This window comes from Microcebus murinus, chromosome 24 (genome assembly GCF_040939455.1).
Source record: "Microcebus murinus isolate Inina chromosome 24, M.murinus_Inina_mat1.0, whole genome shotgun sequence".
In the NCBI taxonomy this organism is placed as follows: domain Eukaryota; kingdom Metazoa; phylum Chordata; class Mammalia; order Primates; family Cheirogaleidae; genus Microcebus; species Microcebus murinus.
The window spans coordinates 16,672,938-16,699,642 of NC_134127.1; the positions used below are offsets into that span (position 1 = coordinate 16,672,938).

At 38.4% G+C, this 26,705-nt stretch overlaps 1 protein-coding gene across 9 annotated transcripts in view; it reads right to left on the reverse strand.

The window, feature by feature from the left end:
• PSD3 (pleckstrin and Sec7 domain containing 3) overlaps positions 1 to 26,705 on the reverse strand; it is a 460,884-nt gene that overhangs the window by 36,495 nt on the left and 397,684 nt on the right. For all 9 annotated transcript variants that reach the window (XM_012785047.2, XM_012785050.2, XM_012785051.3 and 6 more), the window contains 2 exons: positions 5,655 to 5,812; positions 2,972 to 3,116 (listed from right to left, as the gene is read on the reverse strand). In XM_012785047.2, coding sequence (XP_012640501.2) covers positions 2,972 to 3,116; positions 5,655 to 5,812 — 303 coding nt within the window. The remainder of the gene's footprint in view (positions 1 to 2,971; positions 3,117 to 5,654; positions 5,813 to 26,705) is intronic.

Consider the following 26,705-nt stretch of genomic DNA (forward strand, 5'->3'; position numbering starts at 1 on the left):
GATACTTTCACTTCTATCCATTTCTTCTACAAGTAACTTAGCTAATTCTCCTCTGGATTATTGAAAGCTCTTTTAAAATAGGCCTTTCTGCTTTTAGTAGTATCTTCTACTGCTTTTCCTCATACTGTAATGAGAATAATTTTGATCACATTCCTCTCCTGCTTAAAATGATTATCCTAAGGAAGCTGGGAACCACCAAAGCATCCAAAATCCTACACGTGCCAAAGAAAGGCTCTGGCCTTTGCTTACCTCCACAAAGGTACATTTCTTGCTTTTTCTCAACATTGTGCCCAGGTTATATTTAGTGTGGTTCCTGCTCCTCTAGGCCTGGATCATTCCATTAGTTCATCCCACACCTCACCTAACTGCTTCTCATCGTTTAAGCTTCATACTAGATATCACATCTCCTCCTTCACCACCAAGGCCAGCCAAGGTCCCTTCCTTGTACCCTACAGCACTCTGGGCTCATCCTTCCTATGCCTCTGTCCAACTGTGCAAGGGTTGCTTGCTTATTTACATTTGTCACTCCTCCAGAAGACCAACAGGGTTTCATTTGCCTTCCTAGCCCCAGGACCTAGAATAGTTTCTGATGTGCAACGAGCACAGGATACACATTTATTAAATAAATGTATCATTGATAATCATGATATCAGAGATGTATAGAGGAGCTAGTTAATACCAACACCTGATTGATCATAGTCAGATAAAACTACTTGTATGGCTGCAGCAATAAGAAATTCACTTTGGGACATTGACCAGTGGAACAGAAAAGAGAACCCAGATATAAAACCATCCTCATATAGCCAACTAATCTTTGACAAAGCAGACAAAAACATACACTGGGGAAAAGAATCCTTATTCAATAAATGGTGCCGGGAAAACTGGATAGCCACATGTAGAAGACTGAAACAAGACCCACACCTTTCACCTCTCACAAAAATCAACTCACACTGGGTAACAGACTTGAACCTTAGGTGTGAAACTATTAGAATTCTAGAGGAAAATGTTGGAAATACTCTTCTAGACATTGGGCTAGGCAAAGAATTTATGAAGAAGACCCCAAAGGCAATCACAGAAGCAACAAAAATAAACAAATGGGACCTAATGAAATTAAAAAGCTTCTGCACAGCCAAAGAAACAGTCAAGAGAGCAAACAGACAACCCACAGAATGGGAGAAAATTTTTGCAAGCTACACATCTGATAAAGGGCTGATAACTAGAATCTATTTAGAACTCAGGAAAATCAGCAAGAAAAAATCAAACAACCCTATCAAAAAATGGGCAAAGGACATGATGAGAAACTTCTCAAAAGAAGACAGAATAATGGCCAACAAACATATAAAAAAATGTTCAACATCTCTAATCATCAGGGAAATGCAAATCAAAACCACAATGAGATATCACTTAACTCCAGTGAGAATGGTCTTTATCAAAAAGTCCCCAAACAACAAATGCTGGCGTGGATGTGGAGAGAGAGGAACACTCCTTCACTGCTGGTGGGACTGCAAACTAGTTCAACCTCTGTGGAAAGCAATATGGAGATACCTCAAAGCGATATAAGTAGATCTACCATTTGATCCAGCAATTCCACTACTGGGCATCTACCCAAAAGATCAAAAGTCACTTTATGAAAAAGACACCTGCACTCGAATGTTTATAGCAGCACAATTCACAATCACAAAGCTATGAAAACAACCCAAGTGCTCATCAATTCATGAGTGGATTAATAAAATGTGGTAAATGTATACCATGGAATACTACTCAGCTTTAAGAAACAATGGTGATATAGCACCTCTTGTATATTCCTGGATACAGCTGGAACCCATTCTACTAAGTAAAGTATCTCATGCGCTGGAAAAGTAAAGTAAAGTATGCTAGTACTTTACTAGCTAAGTAAAGTATCTCATGTGCTGGAAAAACCAGCACCACATGTACTCACCAGCAAATTGGTATTAACAGATCAACACCTAAGTGGACATATATAGGAATAACATTTATCGGGTGTTGGGAGGGTGGGAGGGGGGAGGAGGGGATGGGTGTATACAACCACAACGAGTAAGATGTGCAACGCCTGGGGGATGGACATGCGTGAAGCTCTTACTGGGGGGGGGGCATGGGCAATATAAGTAACCTTAACACCTGTATCCCCATAATACACTAAAATAAAAAAATTAAAAAAAAAAAAAAGAAATTCACAAAGACATCAAGTAGCTTCCAAAAGCTTTAGCTGGTCAATGGCAATGGGGTGCTGCACCCAAGTTCAAAATCAGCAAACGTGGCTTATAGGCAGTGTCCTTAAGACAGTTTTAAGTGGAGAAGGACATGATAAAATATGGTTTTTAGAAAGATTAATCTGCCAACAGAAGGAAGTTTACATAAATATATCTGAAATAGAGTTCAGGTGCACCGTATCTTGATTGGCTTAGAAAACCCAAATGTCCCATTCAGCTCTGCCCTGAGGGCTGGGGAAGGCCCTTCCCCATTGTGCTGTGGGCATTAGATCCCTAAAAATATTTTTATGTTTCTAGCACCAAATCCAGCCTGGGATATGGCAAATGCTCAGTAAAATAAACCAACGAATGGATGAATGAAAAGCTTGCTACCAAAGCCAGGGCATCTCCCAACATTAGCCAGTCATTTAAAAGTTATCAGCTATTGGGAAAAAAAAAGAAAAAGAAAAAAAGAAAAAAAGAACCAAGCAAGTATGACGAATTAAATAGCAAACTAATAATTTTAGAAACAAAATCAGAGACTATGTCATACTAACCATGACTCGATTGTATTAGCTTCCTATATAAAGTACAAAACCCACCATACTGCACTTCCGCCACATTTATACAATATGCCCTTACAGGGCAAGGTCCCTTATCTGCCCCCCAAAACGTGGAATACTATTCAAATACAAATACCAGTAAGATAATTTTACAAAGCATTTTTCTTCCATGGTCAAAGCACTATCAGAATGACTTACCTGAGACAATTTTGTCGTAGTGGCTGGCAGAAGTGGGCGGCTAAATTTCTTCTGCGAGCCAATGGCTGCTGGAAATGGTGGTGCAGAAAATACGGCTGCAACACAGTTGATCTTGTTTATCCACCCCTGCATTTCTTCCGCACTCCTATGAGAAACAGACGTGTTTATGTTGGGATATTTCTAGATCTTCACCCATTTCTCATTACTGATTTCAAATGGCACAGAATAAGCCTTTATTCTTCTTGGTATAATCCCTGGCAAAACTTCATTGGAGATTAACATTCTAAACAATGAACAGTAGTAAAAGGCCGTGGAACCTATTATCATCGTAGTGTAAGATTATGATTATCCCTCTTGGATACAGCAGGAAAAAAAGAGAAATCACTTGACCATAAATATTTATTAAACCCCTACTTTCTGTTTGATATTAGGCCAGGCCAAAAATTAATTATAAAATTAACTCATCTCTTTTAATCATACCATTTGATTTTAAAATCCAACTGAAGCATATATTGATAGAAGGAATGTAAAAACATATATCCACTTTGGAAAACAGTTTGACAGTTTCTTCAAAAGTGAACTACAAAGTTATTATACAACCCAGCAATTCTACTCCTAAGTAGGTACGTAAAAGAAATAAAAATTTGTGTGTCAATGTTCATAGGACCATTATTGCTAAGAGTCAAAAAGGGGAAACAATCTGAATGTTCATCAACTAGTAAATGGATGAACAAAATGTAGTAAGTCCATACAACGAAACAGTATTCAGCAGTGAAGGTGAGAAGTACTGATATGTGCTACAACGTGGGTGATCCCCCAATGCCTTATGTTAAATAAAATAAGCCAGGCAAAAAAGACCACATAACGTGTGATTCTGTTTTTATGAACTGTCCAGAAAAGGCAATGCTATCGAGATAGAAGGTAGATTAGTGTGTGTCTGGGGCTGAGACTGGCAGTGACTACAGAGTGGGCACGGAGCTCTCTCTGCAGTGATGGAAATGTTCCAGAAACTGGAGTATGGTGATGGCTGCACCATTCTGTCAATCTGCTAAAAACACAACCAAAAAACCCCCATTGAAATGTACATTTCAAACCATATAATTTTATGATACGTAAAATATACTAAGACTGCCAAAAAAAAAAAAAAATTCACCTGACAGGAGGTAGAAATCACCTGATGTCATGATATTTTTAATTTCTGTAACATTATATCCAGAAAGCTCCAAACTGACAGCACTTAATATTTGTGAATTCATAAATGAATGGTAGAAATGATCATGAACCTGGATAGATTATCTACCGTGTGCATAATTAATAAACAAAAAGTGAAATAAATGTCAGCCAAATCTAAAATAATTTCCTTCACTGATCACTCAGAGAAATCACAATAACCTGAAACCACACTAGGTATCGACTCCTCACCACAGCCCAAATGCCTCTCTAGGTTGATCTGTTGTTCCATTATTTCAATTGACTGATATCTACACATCAATTCCTTCTGAAGTAATTCGATTTCCTTAATTATTACATTTGGTATATTAGATTTTAAAAAAATATTAGGGCACACAATAGTTTGAAAGATTCCTTACCTAATGCCTAATAACTGTAATTATACCTCTGGCCCTGGGTCCCTTTATGGTGTTAACTGCCCTATTCCAACACCCAAAAAACCCTGTGTAACTGGCTTCCTTACAACTTCATCCTCACCTGATGTCAGTAATTTTATACCTTCAAAAGTCTGACATCCACAAAGCAGAATACCTGCTTTGTTTTCATTTCTCTTTTCTTGATATTACATTGCTCTGATCAACAAGCACACAGATACTTGTGTTCACTAGCTTTATGTCAAATTTTAATTCCAGTGTCAACTGGGGTCAGCTGACAGTGTTATGGTAGGGGTGATTCCGAAGTTAAGCTCAAGCAATGAATGATTAACACTGCCTGCCACCGACACTGATGCTACGTGTGACCCCTATTAAAATTTCTGTTCTAGAGGCTCAGTTCTCAAAATCTCAGTTTTTCACCTCACAAATCCAGAATTCTCCACATGGCATGTTCCAATTCTAATTTGACATTTGTCACTGGACTCCTCATTGGACTGGCAATCCATCCCATTTCCTTGCTTACAATAGGATTTTATGTTCTCCTTTTAGTATAATCACAGACTACGAGAGCTCAGAAGGAAAGAGAAAGGAGAGAAATAAATGGAAATTTACATTTACTGAACAGTTTCTATGTGCAAAATACTTTAATCTGCACTCAAAGCCTGAGAGATAAATATTATCACCTACACGTGACAAGCTAATGTTCAAAGTGGTTAAATTACATGGTAGGATAAAGAACTAGGGAAATGGTGATTTGAATCCAGGTCCATTTTACTTTTTTTGTAAAAGACCTTGTCTACTAAAACCCTCATTTTTTATTAATGAGGATTACTGAGATCTAGAGATGGTCTAAGTGGCTGACTAAAAGTCACTGGGCTACTCTGCAGCAGATGGAAAAATCTGGACCCAGGGTTTTTATTTTGTATTTTAGTCTCCTTGGCAGTTGTCTAATGTAACCAGTTCTTGACTTTGACTCCAACTCAAAAAATGTCCTCTGCAGAGACTGTTTCTATGCCTTGGTATAAAGTGGTGCTAAGCGAAGTAAAACACAAAATAAAAACCAGACCAACAAAACATACTGGGTTTGAAACAGCAAGACCCTCCAGTCAGCAGTTTTCAGTTTAAACACGTTTGGCTTCTTCTCATAGTCCGTGGCCTTGGATGCCAGTGCGTGATGCACGCTCACGGCGTTCTTCAAGTCCTCTTCAGACAACGCTTTCTCCGGCTTATATTCATCCTATAAATGGACACAAACAAAGTCAGGATCAGATTTCAATTTCTCTTTTTAAAACCTAAAAATAATTTTTTAAAAGAAAATCCATAAGAGTGCATGAAAAAAATGAAATGAATGGTGAGTAAAAACAAGTCTTTGCAATCTTATAAATGTCACAGAACATCACACTGTTTGAAAATTTGCTGAGAATGAGAAAATACACATATCTAAGAGGCATTTTTAAAAAGCTCATATATAATAATTAAGGTAAAATAGCTAAGGCAGGCCAAAGACAGAAATATCTATCACATGCATTTTACAGTGATTTGAAATGAGGCTTGGTCCAATAGTTAGCGTGATTTGGTTTCAGGATTAAATGGCTAAAAACAGAAGTTTGCAGATACTCATCAACACAATTATACTGGTGGTGAAAACAATGCCATTATGTTCTTTGCTCTTTAAAGACACTACATGTTCCTGCTATTTTCTTTTTAGGCAAATATTATCCAAAGAAAATGAACAGTAAAAGAAAATGATTACTCCAGCTCTGCTGTTGAAAGAAAATTATTAAGATTATTGAATCAGAAGAACGCTTAGCTCTATTAGCATAAACTTGAAAAATGGGTAAAATTACATTAAAAAGGTGCCATATATATATGCAATTTTATCTTTGGGGATCAACTACACCATTCATAGAGTTTATATAAAGATTCTTCTGTATGGAATCCTTCTAAATACAACTAAAAAAATCACAATTAGTAGAATAATAATTAGAATTTAAAACAAATTTGATTCCATTATTCCTAGTTGTTCTTGGGTTAATTAAAATTAAAAAATAGCCCTAAATCCAATATAAATATACTACATGCTGCATAAGTTACAAACTATTACAGCAGATGTTTTCTAAAGTTTAATGCTCCTCTCTCCCCTTTCTATATTTTACCAAAAACAAGATGTGATGCTAAATAAGCTTGTATTTCTTCTGTAAACACACACCACCTTCTAATTAGTAGTAAAAGCCTAAAAGGAGATGTTGTCTATTCTCTTATCACAGACTGGTTTTACAGATTTTCAGAAAAACAATTACAATGCCCAAACACCTTCTCCCTTCTATCTGTCCTACAAATCAAGCAATTCCGAGGTACTACCACCATCAATTCAAACTGAGTCAAAAATAACGTTAAAGTGACACTTGCTGAGAGGAAAAGCTTTACCCTCTAAAATATGAAGTAAATACCAGTAGCAATATAAAGATTACCCAAATTTATAATATTAAATGACAAAATTTCTACTTTGGGATTGCAACGACATGTCTTATTTTATCAAGCTTCAGAGGTTAAGAACTGCTGTTAACGTCAGTCTTCTCAAGGTATGATAAATAAAAAATAAAAAATTTAAATATAATAGATTTACATGTATCTGTTCTTCTATAATTCCCATTACTTCATAAAACTATAATCTAATTATGTTTTAAGGTCTTTCTAGTCCTTTTTAAATAAGATTTTTCTCAGTGACTTAGCATTCCAAAGATTCACAAATCTCCTCCAGAAACGTTTTTATTAGAGTCAAAGTTTCAACTGGAAACTGCAAACTGACTGCAAACGCCCCTTCAGCCTCATGATTATGCTATTAATGTAATATTAATAGAACCCTCCATATCTGGTCCTCCATGCAATGTAACCGCTTAGTTTCCAGACAGGAATGTGAGGTAGATAAGTAATGGAGTGGGGAGAAATAACCAGAGCCAACATTTCCTTCAGGGAATTTATATGCTACCTCCATTTCCATATATAAGGATGCCTTACACACCTGATATTTGAGTTTGCACAAACATCAGCGTAGAAGTTTGTATGTACCTTTTTGATGTTCTAGGTCCATGATTTAAGCTTTCTTCTTAATTCTTCCCTAGTTTCTTTTGGTTATTTTTTGTTTGAATTTCTTAACATGATTATTTAGTTCTTTTGTTTCTTATGTCTCTTTTTTTAAATTAAGAAAGAACTTAGGGTTATAATTTTTCTTCTCAGTATGGGTTATACTGTGTAACATTATTTGGGAATACTTTTTCTTTGTTTTCTAGTTTGTGGCTTTAATTTTTGATCTCTTCTTTGACCTTAGGAGCATTAAGGAATATGTTTCTCAAATTTATCTAAAATTTTAGTTATTTATCATGATATATTTATAATTTTATTCACTTATAACCAGAGAATGTGTTCTGTAAAATTGATTTTTTCCTCAAAATTTGTTAAGGTTTTTCTTGTGGCCAACTACATGTTTGATTTCTGTGAATGTTCCATGGACATACAAAAAAAGTTTATTATTTGAGAGATGAGAGTTTATTTATATTCAAGTTTACTAATTACATTCCTCTATATCCTTACACTATTTTTTCCCAACAGTTTATCCCCTTGAGATAAATATATTGACTTTTTGCACTATATTGTATTTCAAGTTCTCCTCAAATTTCTAAAAGGTTTTGTTTTACATATTAGTTGCTATGTTGTTTGGTGCATTTAGATTTATAACTATTATCTTCCTTATAACTATGTGCCATTTATTACTTTACATTGTTCTTCTTCATCCTGTTTAGCGCTTAGTCATTTAAGATGGAAACTTAAAAGAATCTCTTTCGCCCATGAAAATGCTCTACTTCTCTACTCCTCACCCACATCAACAAGACTTTCAAAATATTTTCACTTCCTTCCCTCCTCTTCCCATTAATACTAAGTTTTACTAAAATAGTTTAGTATGTTTTGTTCTGCAGTCTTACTAAAATTACCTTGTATTGTGTGTTTTGTATTTCAAGAAATCTTATTTTACACTGGGATTGTATGTTCTCTGAGCCTCTCCTTATTCTCATACATTAATTGTGTCCATGTTTCATTGCTAACCTGCTTCTTCGTTTTTTCCATCTTGACTTCTGTATTCTCATCCTTTGTTATTTTCTTCTGTCTCAAGTATTTTCTTCATGTAGGTGATATATTATTTTTTATTCTCAAATATCATTCATTTTCTCTGACAGGTATAGAACTGGATATAGAATGACAGTTGCCATCTTTTTCACTAATTTCACTCATAGTCTATAGATGGTATTCTACTGTCTTCCATCTTCCAGTTTAATAGAAAGTCCAATGCCAGTCTGATTCTTTTTCCTTTTCTTGTCTTTTAAGAATCTCATAGGTGTTTCCCTTTAATCTCAGAATTCAGGAATTTTGTTAGGTTATGCCTTAACTTTCTCATCCATCCAATCTGACACTAAAAAAAAAAAAAAATCCCACTCTGATGGTCCCTTTACATTATCATTCACTTGGTTTAATAACTGCTGATGGAGGCAATCAACTCTGTTGTGTACACTGGAGCTACCACAGACTTCAGGTCTCTACCTTTTATTGTACCAAGGGCCAACCAACAATTCTTTTACACATTCACGATAAACTGGTCCATTCTGTCAAATGTACACAACATCCTAACTTACACGCAACTATGGCTAAAAACACAAGTACCTGGAGTTAGAACCAGCCAGCCTCCAATGACTAGTTCTGATACAAATGTCTTTATGCCTTTACACAGGTTAAACTCATTAGGCTTCAGTTTCCTCGACTGAGAAGTAGTGACAATACTTCCACTCAGAGTTGTAAATTAAATGTGGTATGTTTTCGAAACTCTTGGTAATATTCACAGCATATAGTAAGTATTCAATAAATGCTAGGTGATATAATTACTAATAATGTATCTCCTAGTAGCACATAGAGTAACCTTGTGTTCTACAAGGTCAAACATGAAAATATCAAACTTTCTGCTTATTATGCCATTTAAACACCTATATTCTGCAGCCTTTTTTTTTACCCTTTTCCTTCAACAGTAGTGGAATCCTATGCTCCCAGATCAGCCTCCATGAACCTTTTCTAGGGCTGTTTCATTGCTTATTATCTTTCTTCTGTATTTTAAATCATTCTTTATCTACCGGCTTCTTCCCCACAGCTTATAAATATACCCAAGGTTTCTATTATCTTTGTTAAGATAACAGTGCCTCCTGAATATCATTCTCTCTGCTCACTGCCATCTCTCTCTTTTCCTTCATATCTGATGAGTTAACAATCCACATTAACTGTTTTGATATATTCTCTTCCAGTTTAATCTTTAACCTGCTGCAACCCAGAGCCCATTTCTATACTTCAGTGAAACTGCTCTGGCAAAGGTCAGCAATGAACCTCCTAATTGCAAAATTCAATAGATTTTTTTCGATTCTCATCTTATAGTACCTGAAAAATTCAACAATATTTTTGAAATTCTTCCTTGGCTTCTTGTTACAATACTCTCCTAGTTTCTCTCCTACCTCTCTAATCATTTACTTTGTTATCTCCTCCTCAGTTTGCCTTTAAATGTTCATCCTTCCTTTCTCTTTCTTCCTCATCTTCCTCATCCTTCCTCATCTTCTTCCTTTCTCATTGCATAAGTACCCCTTGGATTGTCTCAATTACCTTTATAGTTTCAAATCCTACATGATGTCTAAAAAACTGCTATAGGTGAATAGGAAACAAGACTAGTTGGTAGCTATTAATAATGGCTGAGTTAGACCTCTAGACTTGGAGCCACTATAAATATTCTTGGAACATGTTCTCTCTGATATCTTTATTTAAAAACAAGCTTAAAAGATGGCAGTCTTAGACTGCTCTTAAAAGTGCAAAATTTTTAAAATGCAACAGTTACTACAGATCTCAATAAAAGCTAACAGTAATTGTCACTTTGGGGAATTGTACCATTGTTTTTAAAGAGAACTTTTTATTCCAAAGCAGCATCCTAAACTCTAAGATACACTGCATGTTTGCCTTATAATGGAAGGAAAACACTACACAGGGCAGCAATGGAAGAAAGGATCTATTTAATTAGGGCCAAACTGAAGCCAAGGAATTTTAAAATCTAAGAAGCTTTCACTTTTCCAGTTGATAATAATACCATTTTACCATTTTTTTTAAAGAGGCAAAATACAAACCTTGTTTTCAGCATTTTGAATTCCTACTAGAAAATGAAGGTCCAAGTCCAGAAAAAATGAGCAAAACCCAGGGTAGAGTAGAAATACTAGGGTTGACAACTGGATAAAAAGAAATGTCTTTATCCTACGGAGTTCATTCTGACATCTTTACTTTTCACTACTTAGAGTAGAAGATGGTGTTTAAATGATAAAATTGGGAAGAAATAAGGGATAAATTATCGTAATCAAACCATTTCAAACCTAGGACTATTTGCCGCACAAACTAAATGTGAAACAGAGAGCAAGATAAATCCAATCAAGAACTTTTCTATAAGAAAAGAAAATGCTCCATGACATCTAATTACTACCCATTTTCTCAAACAAATGAAGGGTGAATATGATGACTAAAAACATTTTACTCTCTCCTGTGTTCCCTGTAATCTACATCTTTTTATGTAATGATTCATTAGACACTACATCATCCTAATAAGCAACGAGAATGTGATTTCACAATGCTATTTATTTTAAATTCATTTAAAGCATGAAAAGTTTTTTTTCTTCCTGTGAAGCTTGTTAATTAAACCTCTTGTGAAGTCACATCATAACACACTAACACTAAAGACACCCACATATATACAAATAATTGGTATCAACTCTGGAAATTTGTACTTTTAGTTGAATATAAAGTAAAATTTGGAAAGTGACCAAATCTTAATTGAAATTCATTAATATCAGTTAAAACTGTACTCAGATTCCAGTTTTCAAAATATCATTGGCGAGGTGTGGTGTCTCATGCTTGTAATCCCAGTGCTTTGGGAGGCCAAGACAGGAGGATTGCTTGAGGCAAAGAGTTTGAGATCAGCCTGGGCAACATAGTGAGACCCTGTCTCTACAAAAAAATCTGTAAGTCTCAGCTACTCGGGAGGCTGAGCCAGGCGGATCGCTTGAACCCAGGAGTTTGAGGGTACAGTGAGCTATGATTGCACCACTGCATTCCAGCTTGGGTGAAAGAGACTCTGCTTCTAAAAATAAGTAAATAAATAAATAATATTATTTACTTCATGCTCTATTAAGTAGGGTAAAATTGTTATATGTAATTAAAACAATTTATAACGTGGTTGAAATGGTCTTGATTTCCACTAAGATAGAAATTAGAAGACCATGTCCTTGTTTGAAACTGTGAGGATACTAATACAAATGTCAATAAAGTAAACTGGGTCCTAAATTGTCTATTAACTCCTTTTAAAAATGGCATTAAAAGTGGCATTAAAAATGGCATTAAAAGCATTTTTCATAATTTGATGACTTTTTAAATTCTAAATATGTCTGATTAGTTAACTTTCTAAATATCATTTAGGTTTATTCTTCCTGTTTTACCAGGGAACACAGAAAGTGCTATTTCCATAGATTTGGAAGCTCTGAGTAATAGCAAGTCAAATTAAAACACGTTTCAGCTCATCACTCAACTAAGCATGTATTTGAAAATCAATCACAGAATTTTAAAGCTGAAAGGAGCCTGGAGTATCACTTAATTTTCTCATGTTATACAAATAGGGTTACAGTCAGAAAAATACATCCTATATTACTATAGAAATGAGAATTAAGAGAGAATAAGCAAAATGAAGTCAAAAGATTCAAAATTTTTATATTAATTTGTTCAATTAACATGTACGTAGTGCCTGTCTTCCGTATTACGGTGACGGGGAGGTGTTGGCCTGTAGCAGGACTTTTTTCTTTGTTAGCACTGCAACTTTCTCCTTAGTGCACTTAGAGAGGGGCACTTAGTAGGACTTGGGGGGCTTTCTCAATAAGGCCTCAGGCTTCAATGAGGCACAGGACATTTTCTAGGATAAATCTGACAAGGGGATCAGGAAGTTGGGATTTAGATTTCTAACGATCATGCAGCTGCATGGGAAGGCAGTCAGACAGACCAGATAACCATCATCACCCTTTGCAGAAACACTGTCAGATTCCTTGACTCAGTATCTGAAGAAACTTACTCAAAAATGTTTTAAGCAGAAAAAAATGGTCAGCACTTACTTTTCCCTATTTCTTCCATTTTCCTACTGAAAATAAGATCAGGGTTGTTATTGGTAGTAGGCTATTGCTACTTTCCTCTCAGCTCTGGGTGTCACTAACATTCTGTTAAAAACTGCACTTGTATCATTGTTTGTGAGCATGTTGTTGTGTCTGTCCACAACCCACCCCACTTCCATTCAGTTCTGAGCCCTGAGAAATCCAAGTTAGTGTTCAGTCCATGCTTCCCTTTACAACTTTCACATGATTGGTGTAGGCATATTATTTACTGAAAGGAAGGGAGGGAGGGAAGAAATAGAAGGAAAGGAAGGATGGAAGGGAAAAATGAGAGAAAGGAATGAAAGGAGAGGAGAAGAAGAAGAGAGGGAGGAAAAGGAGGTAGGGAGGGCGGGCGGGAAAGAGAGGAGAGAAATGCATTGCCCAGGGACCTCAGTTGAGCACAGGCAAAAAGAGACCTGAATGGGAAGAAACCACAAACCACTGCATGAGTTTCACAGATGGGGCCGAAAAAATTCATTAGGAACAAAGTAGTTTCTGTTTGCTAAGCATTTAAACTGGAATTGTGTTTTAAACAGAATCCTTCCTTCAGAGCACAACTTAAATGTCTCAACCCCCAGAGACCGGGTATGTTTCCAGTTGTGATGACTTTTTATGACTGTATAGGCTTATAGAGATGAGGTCTATGTTATCCAGGCTAAATATGAACTCCTGGGCTCAAGTGATCCTCTTGCCTCAGCCTCCTAAGTAGCTGGGACTATTGGCATGCCACCATGGCACCCAGCTGATTTTACAGTTTTTAAAAATTATAATTATGCCCTAAATATCCCTCACATAATGGTCACATTTCTCTGCTGGACTGGACCATTCATCTAAATTATGACTAGCAAAAACTTGGGTGGGATCATCTTTCTTCCGGGGGAACACTAGGCTTCGAACTTCGAAGCTTTTTTTTTTTTTTCTCCTTTTAGGCATTTTCCATTGTTTTAGAGAATGATGAGAGAGGGTTCGGATAGCCTTTCAAAGTGTGAAAAGCACGGAGCCAGCAGTTTCAAAAAGGACATAAAAATGCTCTGGGCACACAGGAAAGCCAAAAGGGACATGGGAGATGGGGCCTGGAACCAGCTTGCTCTGGGTGCTATGGTATTTGGTACATCAGCCCCAGACTGGCCGCCATCCCCGCAGTCTGGGAAGCCTTCGATCTTTAGTGGCTTCCTGATGCCTGGCCTAGGCTCACCCCGATGCTACCTATACTTCAAACATCGCAAAAACTCCCTTTCCTATTGAACTTTTAAAAAACCGTATGGGCAGCTGAAACAAATCGCTTTTCCAAGTGGTCCAAAGAATGAAGAGATTTTGCATCAAGGACAGAAGAGATACCAGTATATTGTGATAACAAACTAAAGTTTTAGATCATGAACTGATTTTTCACTTTCTAAACACATGGTAAAGGCCCATAGATTCAGGTTCGAAGCAGCTGTTTTCTAGACCCTAAAGAGAAAGGATATTAAGATTCTCAAGAGCCTGGTCTGGAGAACCGAATAATGAGTCGCCAGACTCTCAGTAATTCACGGCCGTCCACTAATCAGCCGCCCACACCCATCACTCTTACCCACCCAGCAGTCACCTGATAGTCTATCCTTATGGTAGTTCAGTTTTGTGACAACCAGACCTGTAACAAGAATACCACCATAAACCTTACCAAAATACTTTCAAGAAAGAGGCAAAGGCTGGCAGGGACAAACACAAAGCCCATGGTATTATAGAAACCAAGAGAGAACTTTCGAAGTGAGGCAATAGCAAAGGCTTGTCTAAGCACTTGGCTAGCAGATGACTCACTCTCTGTTAACAAAATGGATATGAAGTTAATATCCAAATGTCAACAATGATGGATCATCAAGACCAACAAGAACTTAATCATTTTTAATCATCAATTCATAGAAGTTTCTAATTTTTAAAGTATATATGAACTAGGAATATTACATTAAAATGATAATATTAGACTTGTCTGCCATGAACACTTTATATTCCAATAGCAGGAGCTGCTTGGGCTCAGGGGCACTTGCAGGTACGAGAAAAAAAAAAAGGATACAAGATAGGCATGAGTTTTTACTCAGCTGTAAGACAAAACCACTCTACCATATATATCTTACTGTGCCTGGTCATGACTGGTACTTGGACTTTGCGATAGTTTTGAATATGCAAATATTTAAATCAGCCCCTATGCTGCTGTTGTGTTTCACAGCCTCTACCTACCTCAGAGTGTTCTAGAAACTGGAACCAGTTATTTGCCCAAACTCATTCCATTTTCTCATTTCTCGCCCCCCCCACCCCCATCCTCACCTATACACGTGGTTTGCATCATGTTAACTGGTGCTTTTTCATGAGATGATTTTAAGAGTTCACCAGCCAGTCATTGCATAAGATTGGTCTTCTCACCCACACTGTAAGCCCAAACTCCTTCAGGAGGAGACACTGTTTATTTCTTGTATAGCTCCTAATATGACGTTTTGTAAATAAGTCTGACATTACTATCATGATACTCTATGGATTTACTCTTTGCTTGCAAGTTAAAGGCTAATGTGACTAAAAAACATTAACTGAGGAGGCCAGAGAGGGAAATGAGGTGAATGGTGATGAGGAAGACAATGTACAATCAGGAGAAGCAAAACAAGAACTCTGGATAATGTCAGAAACTGTCTAGGGGAAAGGAAAAGTGACAAGGACTTGTTTTACTTTACAGAGAAATCAATAACAGGAAAGAAAAGAGATTCAACAGAAATAAGATAGTCGTTGGGGACCTGTTATTTACAGAAGTCACGGGAAGAGGGATTTCAGAAGAGGAGGAGTAGAGGGAAGATCAAAGTGGAAACTACAGGTGAAGCTTCTTGAAAGTCGTTGTCTATATACTTCCTGCTTGTGTCTCAACTTTCTCTCCAATGTGCCTTCTACATCCACCACTCCACTGAAACCACTTCATCAGTAATTTCTGGTTGCTGAATTCATGCGGCACTTTCCAAAACCCAGCTTACCTTTTCACAGTGTGGAACATTCTCAACCCCTCTTGGGGCCAGTGGCACCACTTTGTCACTCAGTTATCTTCCTAGCTGTCACCTATTAAGTGTCTGTGATCCATCTTGTCCTCACTCTACGCGACCTCATCTCCCATGGGTTAAATTATCAACTACTTGTTGATGACTCTCCAGATCTGTATTTCTAGATTCCCTCCTTGGTTCCAGATCTGAATGTGCATAATTAATTGCTTATGGGATGCCTTATTTATTGTTCCACAGACATGTGGGAATTCAACACATCAAACAGAACTCCCCAGTTAGACTGTGTTTCTTCTTCCCTGTTAGCCCTACCCTAGTTCAAGCTAATCTGGTCTCTCTGTCTCTGATCCAATCTGCTTCCAATCCATTCACCTTGCTATAAGGCAGATGGATCTTTCTAAAATATATGATCTTGTCACTCCCCACTTAAAACCCTTTGAAAGCTCCACATTGCTCTAAGATAAAGTCTCAACTCTATAATGTGGCTTTCTAAGGTCTTCATAATCTGCCCCGAGCACTGAACTTGCAGCTCCCCCAATGTGTGGGGGATTCTCTCATCTAGGCATCCATATAGGTTTGTCTCTGTCCGAATGCCCCTAGGTGACTTCTATTTTCTCTTTAAGTGTTGGCTTAGATACCACTTTGCTCATGAATCCTTCCATGATCTTCCCTTCTCTTCCTAAGGCTCAGTTAAGTACCCTCCTAAATGTGTTTCCATAGCACGCTTCCCTTTGTAGGATACCAAAGTGCACTGAATTGGCTTTTTGTATTCATTACTCTCCTCAGATAGAACATAAGCTCCTTTAGGAACTAAATCTTGCTCAAAATGACATCTCTAGTATTTAACATTGTAAAAACCCAGCAGACTCCTAAGCTTGTAGATGCCTTCATTATTGATTTGCTCTCTAACTAATATTATGGCCCTTTGTATCAGAATGATAGCTCATTAGCCCAAGTTCAGCTGATAATGAGTATGTGAGGAGCCACTTTTAACTATCAATCTGAGAGTTAGGAAATGGTTGGGATATTGACATTTTCATACTTCACGGTTTCTGGGAATGGGAAGAATACCTGAAAAAGGACTATGTTAGAAAATCTCAATGTTTACTTCCTCTAATTATAGGAGATGATTAGAGACAGTCCCATATTCTAGTGAAAGAGTGGCTAGAGTCAGGGGAATGCAATGAGAGAGAGGGAACCCACTAGTCCTCACTAAAGCAAGAGGTTAAAGGAAAAGGAAGTTACTGCACATTTGCTATATATTAGCCAAAAGTTACTTAAATCTGGGCGAAGACATAAAAGTCAGAGACACCTTCCCCCCCCAATAGCTTGTTTTAAACTTGCAGTAATTAGAAGAGTCACACCCTAGAGCTTTAGGGTTTATCTAAGAACAGCCTAATGGAAAAAACACGAGCTTGGTCACTACCACCTTTACAATCCTGAGTAGGGGAATCAATCTTTGAGCCTTAGCTTCTCAATTAAAAAAAAGAAAAGAGAGAGAGAGAGAGAGAGAGACAGAGAGAGACAGAGAGACAGAATAGTCTCCTTCTATGAAGCAGTGAAGCTCAGATGCAAAAAGTACCACCAAAACTATATCATGTTGACAAGCCAGTCTTATTTCTGGCTGAATGATCACTGAAGTCAGCCGGCTCAGGAAATCTGCCGAGCTGTTTCCTACATTTGTGATGTATGATGCTGAGATCTGGGACTGTTTATCTTTTTAGATATTAGATATAAAGCAATGCTCTGCAAAGCTGTGTGGGTTGTTTAAAATACAGGAATACTGCTCTGGAGTATTCCTTCGACAAGGTGAGGGGGCTCCTATTGCTTATTTGTTTCATGTTTTTTTGCCATCTGTAGTGTGTGTGTGGAGTATAAACTTGTTTTTTCATAGAAGAGATGACCCAAGTCAGGGAGTATCTGAACCTCCAAGACTGGGGCAGGATGGTGAAAAGAGGCATGTATCGGCTTCTGATAAATTCCCTCTAAGTGGACGCCAAGTATGCAGAATTCATGTCACATGTATATCTAGTGTCTACAGGAATGAGAAACAAAGGTCAACATGGCATCTCTGACTAGTGTCAGTGGCACGTGGCTCACTCCAGAACACGAAGCCTCTGCCTTGCCTATTTTACTCCTGATGCTGGTCCTTGGAGGCTCTATGGAGGCTTCTGACTGTCTCTGATCAGAAGTGGAAAGAAAGGGTAGAAGGAATTAATTAATTTTCAATAAAGCTAGCACAGAGGAAAAGGGCCTATATTTGCATGGTAAGATGGCCTAACTCGCTCTTAATCATTTCATCATACAGACTGCTGTTGGAGGGTTGTAAAAAGACAGGGGGAAAAAGTCTGAAGCAGTTACTTTACTCCTCATGAGAGTGACAAGAATCAGGAAAGGACTAAAAGAAAAAAATACTATCACTTCTTATGAGTCATTAGGAAGGGAATCAATATTTATTATTAACCTAACATATAATCGGTGCTTTTTCCATATATTTAAAAAATCCTAGCCGGGGCATGGTGGTGGCTTATGTCTGTAATCCTAGCACTCTGGGAGGCCGAGGCGGGAGGATCGCTCAAGGTCAGGAGTTCAAAACCAAGCTGAGCAAGAGCGAGACCCCGTCTCTACTATAAATAGAAATAAATTAGTTGGACAACTAAAAACATATAGAAAAAATTAGCAGGGCATGGTGGTTCATGCCTGTAGTCCCAACTACTTGGGAGGCTGAGGCAGCAGGATCACTTGAGCCCAGGAGTTGGAGGTTGCTGTGAGCTAGGCTGACGCCATGGCACTCTAGCCCGGGCAACAGAGTGAGACTCTGACTCAAAAAAAAAAAAAATCCTTTACATTGATCACGCAGCACCATTTCTCCCCATTTTACAGATGATTGAGTTGAGACTCGGAGGGGTAAATGAACTGCTCCAAATCAGAAATTAGTTAAGTGACAGACTTGGAGTTTGACAAGACATGTCTACTTTTTGGAGTATGACTCTCCACACTCTTCAGGCTATGACTGCTTTTCTGGAAGAGCCTTTTAGTATCCTTCTAAGAGACATATTTTCCTAGAAGGAAGCCAAGGAGAGAGATCCCCAGCCTAACAGAACTGTCACTTTAATACCTAAGAGGCTGGTGATACTGTGTGTGTGTTCAGGAGGCACACAACAGACAGGGTGGGTTATAAACCTGAGAGGCATGAGATATTACTTATTCAACTCTTCAATTTCCCATAGGAGTCGCCCAAAACCTCTGCGGCAAGCCTCTGTCTGGCTGGGATGGGAGCAGGAAAGGAGACTGAGTGGATGGAGACTGCCAGGACTTGGGGTTCTTTCCAGTAGGATTTTAGCTGTGTCTGCTTCTCCTTCCGATGACTGTTGCTGTTTTTGTTTATTTTGTTTTGGAGGAAGAGGAAGCTTTTGCTATCACTCTCCACTCTTAATGAGGAAATGCTAATTGTTCTATTAATATATAGGTACAAATCATTACAGGCTATTTCATAGTTGAGAAGTCTTGATGGAAGCCTTAAAGTAATTGATGAGAAATTAATGATGAAATGAGACCCTAAATAGATTGCTATTCCAATGGAGGAGTGGTTTTGTGTATGTGACGTATGTGTTTACAGCCAAGGGAAGGTGGTATTTAAAGGAGTGGGTTGCTGGTCATCATAGCCTCTTTAGGAGACCCATCTGATTCATTTAATCAAGGAAGCAGAGGCCCTGCATCCTTCTGTCTCGGGCAAGACTACCTCCCTCATTTAGGAGCGAGGGTCCTGGCAGCGGCAAGGGGCTGGGGCAGTGATTGAGTGCCTGCCCACCTGGGCACTCAGGAGGGAGGACTTCCTGGAATCTTTTGGACAGGAATCTTTGCTGCTGCTGAATGGATATGGGGTAGAAAGGTGTGAGGAAAGAGAGAATGAATGCAGAACCCAAGTGTGCCAGAGAGGGCCGAATGGACAGATGCCAGGTCCTATGATCTCTGCAGCCCCACACCTGGCCTAGCCCCTATCACACAGGAGGCTGAATAGGTGAGTCTTTGCCACACTGATATGGCCCTCCAGATCTCCAAGTGTGGCTCCTCAACTGACTCAATACTTCACAGAACAAATCCCTTTATTAAAAGTTGTTGTTCTGTAAAATCTGGATTCAGTCAAAAGGCCGCATTCAAGGATCCAGAAGGCCACATGCGATCCCAAGGCCGCAGGTTCCCACCCCTGGTAGGGGAAAGGTGGGACTTTTTTTATTACCCCTTACTCAAATAGTAGAGAACTGACTGAAGAAGGGACGGAAAAAGGGGGTGACTTTTCAGCTTTGCTTGAATCCCAAGAGTGTTGCTGTTGGCATTCCAAGAGCACACAGGGGAGAGCAATGTGCCACTCCTAGGGCACATGCCTTCTTCCCTGGCAGGTGCTGTGAAGGGCTGCCTAGCATGGGGTACAATGCCATCTCAGTCCTTTGAGCACCTGGGGATAGGTGGGAGCAGCAGTAACCTCAAAGAGCTTGAAATTTCCTCAAGGAAGAAAACAGCCTCTTTTGTAAACTGGACAGTTTATGACACTGTGACACCATCTCTCTAATTTTCATGATATATTCATTATTTGAGATGTGATTTTTCATCATCTTTCTACTGCTCGCTACTCCTCATCTATCCTATCATTCAAACGTGAAAAGCTGTTTTCCATTCTTTGAATGTGTTACTTTCTCACAAATCTGTTATTTTTCTCCTGCTCTGGCTAAAATGCTTTTTCTTGTCTTGCCTGCCTAGAAAACTCCTGCTCATGCTCCAGACATCAGTTAAAGTGTCTCCAGTCCTCAGCAATGTATCCTCTGACATTTGCAAGCATGCTTGGTGGCCCTCTTCAGAAAGATTTTTCCACACCTCTATTAATTTACCCCATTGTTCGGTGAATGCTCAATTTACCTGTTTCCCCCCTATTTTGTGAGATATATGTAGGCAGGGACAGGATGTTAGTCATCTTTGGAAGCCCAGAATTTTGCACAGTAGCTGATATGTGACAGACTCTAAATAGCTATGGGAGGATATAAAACCTAAACTGTATAAACCCCAAATCGCCTTGTGACCATATAATTTACTTTTTGTGTAGCATCTGCCATCATGTGCTGGCACATTAGGCTTGCAGCAGGGTGACAGATTAACCAGCAATGGGACATTAGAAGCCTTCTGTAGGACACAACCATCATCAGTACTGAGCCTCCGACACACTGCACAACCCCAGGGTAATTCTAAGAGGAAGAAGTCCAAGTACTTATTTCTGTTGTTTCCAGATGGCAGCTCGATACCTCAAAGGCCACTCTGAAGCAAAGGTCTGCTGAGCAATAAACTATTAACCTCACAGTGCTTGGCATTTTCACATGGAGATGCCCATAGAGTCTCCCAAATGTATGGTCCACTTGCCTTCTTGGTTGTTAATTTTACAAATCAGGAAGAAACCAATTTAAAGAATCAGGTAGATACATCCATACAAGACCCAGGCCTGCTAAGATTAAGCTTCCCACGACTGATGAACTAGTCTCTAGGATTCGTGTAAGGTTCCCGGGAACAGATATTAGTTGATTATTGGTTGACATTTCAAACATTTGTGACTTTTTTTTTTTTTTTTAAAGAGCATTAACAACAGTAAGAGACTAGAGATTGGTTACAAAACATGGCCCCCTTTTGCAGGCTCACTGTTGTCCTAGGTAGACACTTTATAGCCATGTATTTCATCAATTGAAATGAAACAGCAACCTGATAGATAACCCAAACTCTACTTTTCACTTTCCTACGAAAATGTATAATTTCCTCAGTGCCAAGTTTTTCTCTTTATAATAGCAATTTCACCCAACTTTTCCTAACTGCACATCTGCCACACTCCAGAGGTAATATCAACCAGAGAAGTAATCCTCTTGAAGCTCTAATCCAAACTGATGCTGAAGCTTCAAAGTTTAGAAAGTTGTTCCCTCGTCAATATTTAGCCCCTTCTCGTCTATATCTGGATGACTCAAACTCCCACTGTACGTATCTGAGGGAGAGGAGAACAAGCTAGGAAAAACTGGTGACTTGGAAACAGCATCTCTCTTTGCGTCACTTCTCTCAAATGCTGAATGCAAGAGCATTTTTCTCTTCCCAGGCCCACCCTGAGACAGAGTGGGTGGAAATCCTGTGGCTAGGTATTCAAAGAAATGGTTTTGCCAAAGACAGCTGTGCCCCTTATAGAGATTTTAGAGAAAATGAAAAAGTGAGCCAAGAGAATGGGACTTCTGCTGGGGAAACAGCTGTGATCTGTGAAATTTAATTTCAAAGGGTTCTTCCCTGCAGAGACAAAGCTAGCTGAAAGGACCAGTGTGGGCCTGGCAGGCACACACATGCTGATTTGGTGGAGGCCAGAGCAGTTGACTTATAAATTAGAAGCTATGCTGGTTCCACAGGGAAACAAAGACAATACAAGATATCTGGCCACCTAAGAGCATGGATAATCTAAGAATATAAAAAATTGTCTCCATTTCTCTCGTTACAACCCTTGAAGTAATATGTGAATTTTAGAAAGATGCTCTAAATTATTTTCTTTTGATCTTTGAGTTTCAGCTAACTCCATACCTCTCTCTGTAAAGGATATTTACCCACAAAGAGAGCTTGGTCCAAGGGGAAGTAATATTCCTTACCCGATCTATTCCAAAAGGGAGACAACAAAAGAGTTTGTGTTAGATATAGTCCTTCCTCATTTAGACTCCTGGAAAAAGTTCCCATAAAGAACAAAAAATAATTATAGAAGTGTTTCTTACAAAGATGTTCTGGTAATATACAAAATGTTGATAAAAGAGATATAATACAGTTGAAATCCTTTTGAATATGGATCTAGGTGGACTCCTAAGGAAGGGTAGTTTTAAAAGAGAAAATTATTTCAATCTTACTATACATGGCATTATAACATTTTGAAATGTTTAAAATAACAGGAAATCAAATGCATTTCTTCCCAATAGTTGTATCTATTCCAAAGTAGTTTATGCGAGCATGGATACCACCGCACAGGGACTGCCACCTGATTCAGTACTGTAGATGTCATCTCAAAGGGAAGGCCTCTTTTCTAGAGAAGCACAAGCGTGGAGGGACAGCTATAGCAGTGTGTAAAGTATGTAAGGACATGTGTTTAAGCACCAAAAACATAAATCTCAAAATGAGCAAAGATCTCTTTCTCTGATTATCGATATAACCATAATGTGTTGGGAGAGACATCATTATCACCAACTACTATGGGGCATGAACGTTGGTATAATCTCTCTACAAGTAATTTAGAAATATGTCTCAAGAACTGTAAACAGTCCCTGTCGTGGCACTCCCAGAAACCTATCTTAAGGAAATGAACGGTTGTGTGTATACACTGTTATTTATAACTATGAAAAACTCAAAAAGAATATGTCTGAAAATGAGAAAAAGGTTAAATTATGAGGTTAAATTAATGGAAAGCATTGCACGCATTTAAAAACAAATACTTTTATGAATGCTACAAGGAAAGAGGGAAAAAAAAAATCAAACCATAATGACAAGACATTTCTTGTTTTTTTCTTTTTTTTGAGACAGAGTCTCACTGTGTTGCCCAGGCTAGAGTGAGTGCCATGGCATCAGCCTAGCTCACAGCAACCTCAATCTCCTGGGCTCAAGCAATCCTCCTGCCTCAGCCTCCCTAGTAGCTGGGACTACAGGTATGTACTACCATGCCCGGCTAATTTTTTGTAGATATATATTTAGTTGGTCAATTAGTTTCTTTCTATTTTTAGTGGAGATGGGGTCTCGCTCAGGCTGGTTTCGAACTCCTGACCTCGAGCAATCCAGGACCGGCCTCGGCCTCCCAGAGTGCTAGGATTACAGGCGTGAGCCACCGCGCCCGGCCATGACATAACATTTCACCATTGCCAGACGGACCACAAAAAATGCTTCTGAGAATTTTAATAAGAAAGTGTTTATGATAATATACAGAATGAAAATAATAAGATGCGAAAACTATATTATACTATCAGTCCATATAGATTTAAAATTGTTTTTCCTGGGAAAGATGTTAGCAAGACAGCAGATTAGGAAGTTCCAGATCTCACTCCCCCACAGAAGTAGTGATTAAACAATGATATATAGACCAAAGTATCTATTAAGAGGATGCCAGAATCCAGTTAAGAGGTTGCAGTACCCCAGAACACTACGAAGCAAGAAATCCATGTTGAAATAAGCAAGAACAGCAATTTCAGGTTACCCACATCAGCTTCTCCCTGAAACTGGCACACCTCAGCACCGGAAGAGAACACCCTGGCCCATGACATCTCCCACCAGGGGGAAGAAAAGAGTGAGCGTGCCTCCAGCGTTCTGGCTTTTCAGAGGACTACTTGAGTAATGGGTTTATCTTGGCTCACTTGGGGCACTGATGGAACTGGCATAGCCTGGATACCTGGGGATGTGAGAACAAAGGAAAGTGGCAGGTGGTTTGCTGCAGTCAGCACAGCTTGGTAGACCTGGGAGGAAGGAGCTCAACCTGAGGCTTCTTCCTAGGGAGGGAGGAAGAGGAGTATCTCATGTGGCCAGCTCTTTAGAGGGTAGCCAAAGGACCAGTTGTTGCCTCACCTCATTCAAAGCACTAACAGAATCAGCATAGTTTGGATGCCTGGGGGTCTCTGAGAACAGAGTAGAGAGACAGGTGGCTTGCTGTGGCTGGCAAGCTTAGCAAAATTGGGAGGATGCACACAACTCAAGATTTCCCCCTTGGGAGGGAGGGAGAGAAGCAGAACATGCATCCATTGTTCTGGCTCTTTAGAGGGCTGGTATTGACTCACCTGATTTAGGGCATTGATGGGGAGCTGGCTTACACTGCGTGCCTGGTGGGTGATTAGAACAAAGGAGAGCTGGGTAGCTTGCTCTTGTAGCACTACATAACTTGCAGTGTTGCAGCCAGAAATTGGAAGGTATAAGAAATACAAGTTCCCAAAAAAGAAACTGGCAAGCCTCTCTAATTGAGAAATTGCCATGGACAGGCCCAGAGAAGCCACAGCCCCTCAAAAAGGATTCAGAGGTCCTCAGAATCTCTAGCCAGGATGACTGGTGAGGGTCTTCCCCTGTATGAAGCCAGTTTTTAAACTGGTAGAGGTGGCTGTTTGTTGAAATGTACTGATCTCCACAGAGTTACAAAAGACAGGAAGAAATAGGAAAACATGGTCCAATGGAAAAAAATAAATCTCCAGATAAGATTTTCTTCATAAGAAAATGAAGTATATAAATTATCTAACAAGAAATTCAAAAACAGGCCAAGCACAGAAGCTCATGCCTGTAATCTCAGCACTTTGGGAGGCTGAGGCAGGAGGATCACTTGAAGTTACGAGTTTGAGACCAGCCTGAGTAATATAATACCTAATACAATGCCTACACATCTCTTCATTGGCGTTAATTCAGTATAGCACTTGATATGCAGAAAATCCAAATTTTGCTTTTTGGAACTTAGTGAAATATTTTTTTCTGAATATTTTCAATCCACAGTGGGTTGACTGTGAAATCTATTGATAAAGAGAGCTGACTGTATATAGAAAAATACATAATACTTTAATATTATATAATAGTTGTGAGTAAATCACTTGATTTTGGCATGAAATTAAAAGACAAAGTGATAAGTGCTTATAATTATAAATTATGCTAAGGGAAACAAATAGAAAAGATGTAATTTGTGACATCAAATAACAAAATGTGTCTATATGGGGGAGTAGAAATATAGTTTTGGTATGCGATTGAAGTTATCAGCTTAAAATAGATTCTTACGTTTTGTGTAAGCCCCATGGTAACCACATTTAAAAAAAAAAGATATACAAAAGGAAATGAGAAAGAAATAAACAAATGTCAATATAAAAAAAAGTACAAAGAAATACTCAAAAGAGGAAAGAAAAGTTAAAAAGTAACAAGACAGAAAACAAATAAAAGGGCAACAGTTAAGTCCTTCCCTATCAATAACTAAGTTAAATGTAAATGGATTAAACTCCTCAATCAAAAGACACAGAGTGGCTAAATGGACAAAAGAAAAAGAAAGAGACCCAACTACACACTGCTGCCCTACAGGGACTAATGTTAGATTTAGAGACACACAAGACTGAGAGTGAAATGACAAAAAAGCTATTCCATGCAAATAGAACAGGGGTGGCTACACTTACATCAAATAAAATAGACTTCAAATCAAAAACTGTCAAAAGATCTCTACCCAGAGGCACTAATAAATAAATAACCCTATAAATAAAAATAAAATTTTAAAAAATTGTCAAAAGACACAAAATAGGACATTATACAATGATAGAAGGGTCAATTCACTAGGTAGATGATACAGTTATAAATGTATATGCATTCAACATCAGAGTACCCGAACATATGCAGCAAACATTGACAGAACTGGAGGAGGGAGAAGCTCCAAACACAATAATAGATTTCCACATTCCACTCTCAATAATGTACAGAACATCCAGACAGACGATCAATAAGGAAATGACCAACTCTGATGACAGACACTCTAGGCCAAATGTACCTTGCAGACACATACAGAACATTCCACCGACAGCAGCAATATATACATTCAAGTGTGCATGAAACTTTCTCCAGGACAGATCACATGTTAGGGTACAAAACAAGTCTTAACAAATTTAAGAGACTGCAGTCATATCAGGCATGTTTTGCAACCACAGTGGAATGACACTAGAAATTAATAGCAGAAGGAAAATTGGAGAGTTCACACCTATGTGGAAATTAAACAGCACACTTTTGAACAACTGAATTAAAAAAAATGGAAATTTGAAAATAACTGGAGACAAATGAAAATGGACACACAACATATTAAAACTTGTAGGACATAACA